This window comes from Sciurus carolinensis, chromosome 16, assembly GCF_902686445.1.
Source record: "Sciurus carolinensis chromosome 16, mSciCar1.2, whole genome shotgun sequence".
NCBI lineage: Eukaryota > Metazoa > Chordata > Mammalia > Rodentia > Sciuridae > Sciurus > Sciurus carolinensis.
Window position 1 is genome coordinate 13,255,899 of NC_062228.1, and position 12,419 is coordinate 13,268,317.

The following is a 12,419-nucleotide window of genomic DNA, read 5'->3' on the forward strand; positions in this document are numbered from 1 at the left end:
ACTGAGACCAGGTCTAATTGCATATTTTGGAAAGAAAAAAAAAAAAAAATCAAGGTGACTGGAGTACTCACTCCAGTTAAGAAACACAAAGGAGAAATTCAGAAAAATGGTCAAAAAACAAAGTTGAAAGCTAAAAGAAACAAACAAAAAAAAAAAAACCACCAGGTAATTTGTGCTTTTTTTTTTTTTTGGGGGGTACCAGGAATTGAACCCAGAGGCCCTTAACCACTGAGCCACATCCCCAGCCCTTTTTGTATTTTACTTAGAAACAGGGTTTTGCTAAGTTGCTTAGGGTCACACTAAATTGCTTAGGCTGGCTCCTACATCCTGCCTCAGCCTCCCGAGCTGCTGGGATTATAGGTGGCATAGCCACCGCACCTGGCAGTAATGTGCTTTAAAGTAAGATAAGGTGTCAAAATGATCTAATTGACAGTTACAAACTACTATATCCAACATCAGCAGAAAACATCTTCCCAAATTCACACTGAAACCAAGAGAAATCACATTCCAGGTCATAAAAAATATGTTAACAAATTTAAAGAATAGAAATCATATAAAGTATGTTCTTAGACCACAATGGCAATAAACCAGGTATCAGTAATGCATAAAAATACCTGGAAAATTTCCAAACACTTGAAGATTAAAACCACACACTTCTAAATAATACATGGGTCAAAGAAGACATTACAAGAAAACTAGTAGACTAGTATCTCTCAGGAACATAGGTACAAAAATCTTCAACAAAATACTACCAAATCAAATCCAACAACATATAAAATAAATTATATACCATGATCATGGGAAATTTATTCCAGTCATATAAGGTTGATTCAACATTCTAAAATGAATGCAATCCAGGCAAAAAAAGAAAACCATATGATCTTAATAAGAGAAAACAAGTCAGTTGGAAAAAGAAAAGAAAAACATCATTTAAAAAAAAAAAAAGGCTTTAAATTTTCATAAATACTTTCTTTAAGAAGCTCTTATTTTCCTTTTCTTGTAGGCCTCACAAAAACTGTGTGTCCTGATTAATCATGTCTTCTGTTGGAATATAATTTTCTTCATTATCATGGAGAAAACAAGTTTATTTAAAATATCTAATTAACTTTTAACCTTCTATAAAAATAATTTATGATAGGCAAACCAGTGTGGTTTTTTTTGTTTGCTTGTTTTTTAAGTTTTTGAGTTTTTTGTTTTTGTTTTCCTTTTTTTTAGTACCAGGGATTGACCCCAGGGGTGCTTAACTACTAAGCTACATCCTCAGCTTTTTTTTTTTTTTTTTTTTTTTTTGAGACAGGGTCTTAGTTAAGTAGCTTAGAGCCTCACAAAGTTGCTGAGGCTGGCTTTGAACTTGCAATCCTTCTGCTGCAGCCTTCCCAATTGCTGGGATTATAGGTATGCATCACCACACCCAGCTACTATAGACAAACTAGAAACTAGTATATCCTAGACAGAATTCCATAAAATAAATACATCTAAATCATAATTTTAATGGCATCATTGCCTCCTACTGATGTTTCATAATTAACCAATTCTTCTTTGGGAATTACTAGTTGTTTCTAGTTTGGGCCTACAGAAACAAGATTAAGATGAAGACTTTTGTATATACTTTTTTGTGCACTTGGGCCTTTATTTTTCTATAGCATTTTTTCCCATAGCATTTATCCCTTCCCAACATTGTTATATATATTTCCCCATAAATTTCCAATCTCTCCTACTAGAATCTAAGTTCCATGAGAACAAGGACTATCTGCCTCATTTCTCAGTCCATTCCAGCACTTATTAAAGATGAATGAAAAGGCTACTTACAGTTGTCAGAACACGCATAATTGTGTCTATATGCCACCGTTTAGAAGGTGCATACCTAAGAAAGCAATGGCACAGATGAAAAAACTGAAACTTGTAAACCATACTGTATTTAGTGACTTCTGAAAATCCTGTCCTACAGTCTTTTCTAGGTTCCCTGCTTAAGTGATTATATTTGGAGACATTTTACCTTTGAACCTAGCAGCATTTGCTATTTCAAAGAATCATGAAATATAGTCAAACTCAAATGTTTCCCTTAAGATTGTAATAGGAGTTTCTGGGCTGAGAAATGAGACTTTGTCCCAGTTTCTCAGAAAACAAATCATACAGTCAGAGTAGGAGGGATAAAGAATAAAAAAGTAAAGAAACTTTTTCCAGACCCAGACAACACTAGGACTGTGAACCTGTTCCCTTAAATTCAGGGTGGAAAAAGAGAAAGAATACCCATTTGGCTAAAATCTTTAGGTAGTTCCTCCTTCAAGTTTTACAGAGAACTTCAATCCAGATAACTTTTCCGTTCTATTCAAAAAATGACCTCATAGATGAAAGGTTAAAGATAAGATATAGTTGAAGATTTTGTGAAAGTGAGATTCTGTTTGGTCTTAGCATACATGCTTAACTGTTAGCTATAATGGTTTTCTTATAGCTAACTTAAGACTAGAAGCTTGAAATAAATGTTATATTTTTTGACCACATGATTATAGCATTTTCCCCATATTTTAAACATGCTTTCAAAAAGTTCCAACCACCTTTTACTAATAAAAGTAAAAATAAAAATCTTACTTTTCTGCAGCAAGAAAGATTCCAGATGCACAGTCTGCCTTAAATTCTGGCTCACAGGAATCCAGAAAATAAAGTAATTCCTTCATCATGCCTCGAATATTATTTCCATTTACTAGGGCAAAACTCAATTCCATTGCACGCCTTGCAGAAGGGAAAATTAAAAAAAAAAAAAAAATCATGATATTTACAGTGGGAATGAAACAAAGTCCCAGGTATGCTCTCCCAGAACATCAAGTGCTGACATATATGCCACTGTCCTTGCATAATCTTGTGAGCCCAATCGTACAAGCAAGATAACCAAGGAGAGTTGTTCTTATGTAATCAAATTTAGTTCTGATAGTCTGAATCTTAATTCAACATTTTTCTTCAAAAATCCCTGAGAAATACTTTACTAATGACCAAAAATACAGTTTGGATTCAACAATCTGGTCTATGAAACTGAAATTTAGAATACCCAGGAGGCTGAAAAAGAGAGGCAACAAAATCATTACCCAATATTAATACCTCTCTGCATTATTCGTTAAAATATAACATATTCACTCACCACATGCTACTCTTATTACACTCTACTTTTGGACAAAGATGATGTAACACCACTTACATCAAAAGATATGTGGAAAATTAAAGCAAACCAAAAGGGAAAATGAGAGCCTTCAAGAAGAAACAAGAGCATATACTATGAGGGTAAATAAAAGTGCCTATAAATGCATGTCAAATTTGCTAACAAAGGCAAAAATAAAAATGTTTAACATACCAAATACTGTATGAATTTTTTCATATTTGGTAAAAAATTTAAACACTTCACAAATAATGATTTTCAAAAATAGCAATTTGATAATTGCATAATACTTTCAGATGAACAACAAAACCTCAATCCCTAGATATAATTTGCTCTAATATAATGCTAAAGTAATTTATATACATTAATTCAATCCATCCTATATAATCCTATGAAGGAGGTACTCCTTATCTGCATTTTACATACGAGGCAACTCAGGTATTGACTGGCAAAGTAATCTGACCCAGACTACTTGGGTAGAACCAGCACTTAGAAAGAAGCAGGTCTAGCTCCAGAGTCTGAGCCTTTACTAGTCTATATCCTGTCAAAGAGACAAAGGTTTTAGTTTCAAAATTCAAAGCCCAGTAATAAGCTATAGAAAAACAGTAAAATAAGAGTCAGAAAGTTGGGGCTGGGGATGTGGCTCAGTGGTAAAGCGCTTGCCTAGCTTGTGTGAGGCACTGGGTTTGATTCTCAGCACCACGTATAAATAAATGAATAAAATAAAGGTCTATAACATCTTAAAAAAAAAAAAAAAAAAAAAGTTTAAAGAGTCAGAAGGCTTTGTATCTATTTGCAGATTGCCCCCTTACAAAGGTTAAGGTTCAGGACAAGTCATTTTACTCCTTTGGGACTATACTTTAACTATTCTGTTAACTGGGGGTAGTAAGTAATTGTCTAATCTCTCTTTCACTGGCTTTCTCTGAGGACCAACTGAGAAGGTGCTTATAAAATCATATGCAAGCCAGACATGATGGCACATGCCTGTAATTCCAGTGAGCTGGACAGCTGAAGAAAGAGGATTAAAAATTTGAGACCAGCCTCAGAAATTCATCAAGGCCCTAAGCAAGTTAGCAAGGCCCTATCTCGAAATTTTAAAAAAAGGGTTGGGGATGTAGCTCAGTGGTAAGGTACCCCTCATTCAGTCCCCAGCACCAAAAAAATAAATAAAATCCTTTGCAAAGCATTACATAAAAGTTGGTGTTATTGAGTCTAGGTCTTATCTCTAGATTGCCCAAGCACTTAGAACCTCATCTGTACAAACGAAAGGAACTCAGTATCAAATTTAAAATTTAAACACTTCACAAATAATGATTTTCAAAACTAGCAATTTGATAATTGCATAATACTTTCAGATGAACAACAAACCTCAAATAGATACAAAGCCTGTTAACTGAATGGTTTCAAAGATTGTTTTACATTTACTTTATTCTATATTTGAATATATAACCAAAAGTTCTTCAATGTTAACTATAGCTAGGTTTTATAAGAGGAAAACAAGCAGAGCTACTCCAATGAAAGAAGAGATTTATACCTTTTGACAGTGCTACTGGCTGCCTAACAGTCATTCCTAGATGTAAGAAATACAGCAGCCTCCAGTATGGTGGATCATAAATATGTGAAAAATGTGTGCTGTCAGCAATTTGAGTTTCAGCATCGTGGTAAGACACTTAGCCGATGGATCACTCCTTATTTTCATCCTCCAACACACAAAGCACAGTACCTCTATTAAATAAACGTTTGCCCAACTTATCTGTTATACTTATCAAAGAATCAAGGACAACTTCAGTGTGCACTTAAGTATTTCCTATTGGTCTCTTTAATTGACCTAAATGCCAAAAAAAAAAAAAGATTCACTCTACAGAGAGTTCATTTGTGAACACAAGGACTAAATACATAAAATATCAACACTCTCTCAGAACTCTAAGTAGAGGGGCATAGAACTATCTATCAGTTTCTCTCACTTTGTTTAACAAAAATAATGAACTGAGAGTCTCAGTTTGTTACCGTTTTATTGAGACATCCAAATCTTTTAGACAGTCCACAATTGTGCTTCTGTGCCTCTGTACTGCATTATGATCCGTTTGCACAGTCTTCAACAAAGATGTCAGAGCTACATATCTGGATGAAACAAAGTTGCAGAATAACAGTTAAAATGCAAAATTCTGGATAATTTTCCTCTGCTTAAATGACAATAAAAATGTCTTAATGGATAAGTGAAAGCACATACTGTAAAATATTTAAAAGTAAAGACAGAGTTAATGAGTATAAAGATAACATTTTAAAAGCATAAAAAAGATAGCATAATCTATAGCAGCAACCAGGAAAAGTTTTGGAGTCAGATTTGTGTTCATAATCAAGTCCATTTAAATTTCTAAAAGTAATCAACTCAACTCTTTCAAAATATTCCAAAACAGTGAAACAAAATAAGCATATACACTTTTATATACCTTTAGAAGGCTGCCTCACCTCCCAAATGAAGGAGGAAGTTATTTTAATTTTAGAATTTGGATTTTCTCTGCTTTCATCTAATGGTGGTACCGAAACTGACTCAATAAATATGTGAGTTTAAGATGCAAGTCCTTAAAAATCCTTTTAGAAGAAGATAATGCAGGTGCCACAATGTTTATTTCTATATCTTCTCCTGCTTAAGATGATTAGAAAGAATAATCTTTCCTGATTGGAAAAAATAGCAAACAAACAATAACTTATTATGAAGATAACTAAATAAAAGATAATACTGACCAATTCATCTACTTAAAAAAAAAAAAAAACTAGCTAGATTTCTCAAAGATGTTTCAGATTTGCAAATCTGAAATGTATTTTTCTTACTAAATTAGAGCAGGGGTCAACAAACTATAGCCCACGTGCAAAAATCCAGTTCTTTTCTATTTCTGTAAATCAATTTTTATATAATACACCATACTCACCATTCATATACTATCTATGATTAATTCCATGTTAAGGGACAGAGTTGAACAATTGCTAGAGAGACCCTGTAGCCCAAAAAAGTTCAAAATACATACCATATGGCCCTTTCCAGAAAAAGTTTGCTGACTACTGACTTATGCATAGGAGTAAAAATTAAAACCATAAAGAAAATCCTCAATTTATTTACAAAAGAAGAGTTTTAAGACCAAACTAAAGAGCCTGAGTTGAAATTCTAGATATATCACATAATACCTACATAATTTTCAGCAAAGGCACTCCGGAAAATACAGTTGTAATACCCACAATACAAGATATTTTTCAGTTGACTTACCTAATATTTTTGTCATTGTTCAATAAGAAACGACCCAGGATATTTATGGCTAGAACCTAAAAAGAAATAGCAAAGGTTAAAAATCTAGGAAAATGAAATATTTACATTGTTTCCTGATACTAAAGGTCACTTTTTGGTCCCTGATAGGTGCAAATTATTTAAAGGTGGCAGCTTGTACCTACAGACTGCTGGGGGGCAGAGGGGGGACTAAAGGCAAACTCTCAAAATCATATCCTATTTCAATAGAAGCTGTTGGAAGATTCAGTTTTAACATTTTAATATTGTTAGTAGAAAAATATCATTGGTATGGCACCTTTGGAGAAAAACCTGGCAATAACTATAAAAATCTAGAAAACATTTATTCTGTTTCATGAAATGTTTCCAAATTCTAGTATGAAAATAAAAACAAATGAGATTAAAAAAAAATAGGGAAACCCAAGTCCTCTGCTCCAACAATTCCAATTCTAAGGCAGGCCCAGTGATATATACCTATAATCCCAGTTACTCAGAGGCTTAGGCAGGAGGAACTCAAGTTCAAGGTCAGACCCCTCAACTTACGGAGATCCAATCTTAAAAAGGGCCAGGGACGTAGCTCAGTGATAGAGCACACCTCTGGTTCAATTATTACCAGTACCAGAAAAATTAAAAACTCAATTCTAGGAATTTATCTGACAAACAACTGTACATACGCACAAAGGTCTATTTCAGCACTATCAGCATATCACGAATGATGGGAGACATCCTAAATGTGCATTAATAACAAGTTTGCTAAATATACTACTAATGCAGCTATATAATGGAATCCTATGCAGTCATTAAAAAGAATGAATTCAGACACAAGGTATAGCATGGATAACTTTGAAGACATCAAGTTAAATGAAATAAGAAAAACACTAAAGGACAAATACTATTATGATTCCACTATGACATTGTGAAATATCTTCAGTGTTTATCCCTACTGCTTAGAACATGGCTCCTAAGTCCCTTGGAATTTCTTGGGTGATGGCTGCACCTTTAGTTCTAGTGAAGTGACTTTTAATGGGCTACTAGATAATCTTAAGATAGGACAGATTTGCCAGAAATTGGAAGGTTGGAGTATTCAGTACCATGCCCAAGCTCTAGGGATGGGAGAGGTGCTAAAGTTCATGCTGATCACCAACTGCCACTGATTTAAACAATTGTGCCTACGTAATGAGGCCTTCGTAAAAACTCAAAAGGACAGGGTTCCCAAGAGTTTCTGAACAGAAAAACACATAAGAATTTCCTGAAGAGCATCATACCTGGGGAACACATAGATGCCCCCAGCCCTACTCCCACACCTTGCCTTATACATCTCTCCCATCTGTAGCCTTTTTAATATCCTTTATAACAAACTGATATACCTAAGTAAAGTGTTTACCTGAGTTCTGAGATACTCTAGTAAATTAACCAAACTGGACTAGGGGGGATATGAGAACCTAGAGATGGTTGATCAAAGCACAGGTTATCCACACTTGCAAATGGCATATGAAGTGGGACATAGTCTTTTTAGAGTTTACCCTCATTCTGTGACACTGACGCTATCTCCAAGTGATAGTGTCAAGTGAATTAAAGTGAAGGACATCCAAGTGGTGTCTGCTGAAGAATCACTTATGTGGGAAATATCCCTACACATCTGGTGTCAAAAATTAAGTGTTGAGTGAATATGTGAGAAGAGGAGCTAGGAAAAACATTTTTTGTTTTTTTTTTTTCTGTGTCTTTTCAGAGGTACCTGGAGTAATCAAATTCACAGAGCAGAAAATAGAAAGGTAGATGCCAGGCACTTGAAGTAGTATGGAATACAGAGTTATTGTTTAATGGAGACAGAATTTGGGAAAATTGTAAGAAGTTCTGGAGGAAAATGGTGGAACAAATTCACAACAAGGAATATATTGATGCCAATGAACTATACATTTAAAAATGGTAACATAACAAATCATAATTAAGGGGAAAAAAAGAGAGACTGGTCTCTAGACATCAATATGGAACAAACTACAAAATAATATGAGCTGAACAAAGTAAGATACAGAACAATACCCAAGATATGCTACTATCTTGTCTGAAAGAAAGGAAAAGAACTTAACCCAATTTGCTTTGGTTATATGACTAGATATAATGATACTATACTCTAGTTAGTAAATTTGTTTCTTTTGAGGCTTTGAGTTATCAATACTAATATTAATAAATGAGTGAATTAATAAATTCATTTGGGAGAAAGGACAAATTCTATTTACATAACTCCAATTATCTAATAAAGGGGAAAAATGAAGGAAATAGAAAACTATCATTAGAGCACTATCCTCAAGTTATTGCAAGCAAGAGCCTCTGGTGGGTATCAAAACTGATGATTAAAAGTCTGTTAACAGAGTATTTACATAGTCTCACAGTGCTTCCCCCAAAATATTCTTAATTACAAGGAAGGAGACCCAACAATCACCACTTGAACCAAATGATCATGGTTAACCTCACAGTAATGAGACACACACACACATTATATGTATATATATATATATTCTATATTAATATATGATTATATATTATGTATGTATATAATATTGTATACACACACATTCACATATGTACTTCCTAATTCAATCAAATGAGAAGAGGACATTTTTGCAACAATTTTGCCAAAAAGAGCATTACCTTATTCTATAAAATTACAAGAAAATATCAGAAAGATTCAAGATTCTACAAGGTAACTTATCAGTACTTTCCAAAAGTGTCAAATTCGTGAAAGAAAGAAAAAACTGTCACAGATTAGAAGAAACAAAGGAGAAAAGACAATTAAATGCAATGTGAGATTCATGGACTGGCTCCTGGAATAGAAAGTAAATACCAGCAGAAAAATTAGTGAAATATTTAATAAAGTCTATAATTTAATTAGTAGTACAGCATAAATATTAGTTTTTCAGTCTTGATAATTATGCTATAATTTTGCAAGATCTTAACCTTAGAGGAAGCTAGGTGAAGGATATAGTGTATATTAGAACTGTGAACTATTTTTGCAACTGTAAGTCTCAAATTATTTGAAATAGTTTATGAAAAGTGGAGAAAAGAAAAATGCAGGTATAGACACATTTTAATATGAATAAAATGTCTCAAAAATACAACAGAAACTACTACCAGCATTGCCCTCTGGAAAAACTGACAGACTACACACAAGACAAACATTTTCTTCCCTGTGTACCTTTGGTACTACTTACTCTATATGTCCATTCCTTAAAAATAAAAACAAATTCATTCAAACATGTGTTGTTTGAAATAATGAGTACAACTCAAATTGAGGTTCTAGTAAAATTTTATTATGAAATGTTTCCTCGTCTTCTCAATCTCAAAATATCTAATTATACCTAAGTCTTCCAGACTATTATCAAAGTTAATCCTTCAATGGGAATGATACTTCACACACCAAAAACACAGCATTATGCATTTTTTACATCATCTGTTCTTGAAGTCTAGTTCCAAATGGAATCCAATTCCTAGACAATCAATCTAAATAAGATGTTTAGGGCAAAAAAACTGTTTAAGACTTACTCGCAGTCCACTCTCTGATTTAATATCCATGATAGTCAAAACCGTTTCATAAAGAATAGCATTTCCTACATTTTTACTAGTCTCTGTGTTAGTGGCAACCTGAAAAGACAAAGAACAGTACATAAGTGAGAAAATGACACTTCCAAAACTATCCAGAGGTAATGAGCTATTTATGATTATGGCCACCAATGAGAAAACAAAAATTGCTGCATATAGTAATCATGATCACTCTACTCCCTGCTAGATGAAAATGAGTTTTTCATACAATTCAAGCTGGGTCTACTCACCTGTGCTAATATATCATTCATAGCTTCACTTGAATCATCATCATTTCGTCCTAAAATTCTTAATAACCGCAAAATTCGCACCTAATATGCAAAATATGGCAAGCATCAATAAATTATATCTGTCACAAAGAAATCTTATTTGGTATGAAATTCAAATAGTTTAAGTCAGATCCAATCAGAAATACTAAGAAGTCAGAAGAATTTTAAATACCATTTTTAGAGAAACTCTGTGCCTCTATGTCTAATGAAGTTCTTAGACAACACGTCCTTCATTGCTCCCCAGCTAAAGGATGCCATACCACTTGCAGAGATATATTATGTTGATAATTCAAGTGGCAAAGTAGTGAACAATTTAGACTATTAAAATTGTAATTTTATTCTATTAATCTAATAAAATAAAGAACTGTGTCCTTGTTCATTAATATAGTTAGCTTAATCAATTAACTATCCATTTTCCACATAATACGAATTTAAGGGGAAGAAAATGGCCTATTCAAAACATTAAATTCACATGATATTTATTCAAAATGTTTTTTTCAACCTCACCTGCAAAAAGGGGTCACTGATACCAGAAACATCATGTTCTGGGGAATATCCGGACATGATGAGGTTCTTTAGAATACGAACTAATTGGGGCACAAGCTGCAGAAGAGAAACATGCATCAAAAAAAACAAAAACAAAAACAAAAACAAAAACACAGTGAATACCTAAGAATTTCTGTTGAATAAGCAAGTCCTTTGGTTCGGAAAAAGGATGCAAGGGTCTGAGTCCAGGAAATTCTATTAATACAATATAGTACTATATTCACGTTTGAAAAATATAACTTAGGAGTGCTTAGGCCAAAAACTCAAAAAATAATATGTATTTTATCAAGATAAAACAAATCAGACATTTTTACTCCAGAGTTAAATATGCAAAGGTATTACAAATAACGATGGATCCCAAAGCCAAGGGGAATCAAGTAAAATAGATGCCTATGGGGCACACTGCATTTCTACTTCTGTAGAACTTGATGCACATGGGTGGCAAAAAAATGTTCAATTTTTATCCATTCAAACATTTTCATATACAATGCTATCACACCAAAATATAACCGGTTATCTTATTAAAATTATAGTCTTAAAGCTTACCACCTCAAATAGAGAAAACTTTTCTCTCCTCTTAAGATATGGCTAGTTATGTCCTCTTGCAACAAACAACAGGGAATACCAAAGCCACCAACATTAACTAAGTGGAAATAACACATGAAGAAAATATACCTTTCACCTTAAGAAAATACCAAAGTTATGAATAATTTCCCCTCCCTATTCTTAATTCATATGACACAACTTTGTTGTAGTTTAATATCAGCACTTAAGTATACATACTGCTTTGTGGGCTTTTTGTTTATCTTACCAATGAGACTATACATTCCTCATGGTGAGAAATTCCCTTGTCCATTAGAGTCATAAAAGAGGCAATGTTATTATCATACTGCACTTAATGAATGCTTTAAATATTGACACACATTTCATTTCTGTTGATAATTACTTGCTGTTAAAACTCTACTCCAAAATGTTTACCACAATCAACTTCCCCTTCTCCAATTAAAAATTCAACTTATATAAACAACTCTAATGGCCTAAAATTAAGTGAAGTGTCCAAAGCAAACCACACTACATCTTTCTGTAGCCCATCTAAACAGTTCCAATTCTGATGTAACTCAATTTTATTTCTTTCTCATTGTAATTAGACTCTGTTCCCTCCCTACTCTCCAAGCCTCAAAAAGGGTTGAAATTAAAATAAGAAGTATATATTCTCAAGGCATACACTCAAAATATCAAGGCCACCTCTAAATGCAAGAGAACACAATCTCTGTGAATTTAAATAAGTCTGGCTATAATACTTTAGAATTTAGTGAGTCATAGGTCAACTAATCAAAAATCTAATTTGGACAACTCTAAGAATAAGACAAGATTAAGCAATGGAGATGTGTAAATTCTAAGCAAATCCTCTTTAAATCTGTCAACTGTGGGAAAACTTGTGTAGAGATAAGCAGCTCACCTTGCATACTTCCCAAAGGTCTGCTTTTTTTTTTTTTTGTACTATACATAACCCTAATTACTTTTTTTAAATCTGATTTAGTTCTTGGAGAGGTCCTTTTTCCTCAGGTTACTAAATTGTTTT

At 33.4% G+C, this 12,419-nt stretch overlaps 1 protein-coding gene and 1 non-coding gene across 3 annotated transcripts in view; both read right to left on the bottom strand.

Moving 5' to 3' along the window:
• Positions 1 to 12,419, bottom strand: part of Ap1g1 (adaptor related protein complex 1 subunit gamma 1) — a 79,313-nt gene that overhangs the window by 18,010 nt on the left and 48,884 nt on the right. For both annotated transcript variants that reach the window (XM_047528158.1, XM_047528159.1), the window contains 7 exons: positions 10,799 to 10,894; positions 10,253 to 10,333; positions 9,966 to 10,064; positions 6,411 to 6,466; positions 5,156 to 5,269; positions 2,590 to 2,730; positions 1,810 to 1,864 (listed from right to left, as the gene is read on the bottom strand). In XM_047528158.1, coding sequence (XP_047384114.1) covers positions 1,810 to 1,864; positions 2,590 to 2,730; positions 5,156 to 5,269; positions 6,411 to 6,466; positions 9,966 to 10,064; positions 10,253 to 10,333; positions 10,799 to 10,894 — 642 coding nt within the window. The remainder of the gene's footprint in view (positions 1 to 1,809; positions 1,865 to 2,589; positions 2,731 to 5,155; positions 5,270 to 6,410; positions 6,467 to 9,965; positions 10,065 to 10,252; positions 10,334 to 10,798; positions 10,895 to 12,419) is intronic.
• LOC124967638 (small nucleolar RNA SNORD71) lies at positions 4,775 to 4,860 on the bottom strand. Its single transcript, XR_007105560.1, has one exon. It is a non-coding gene; the product is annotated as a small nucleolar RNA SNORD71 (small nucleolar RNA).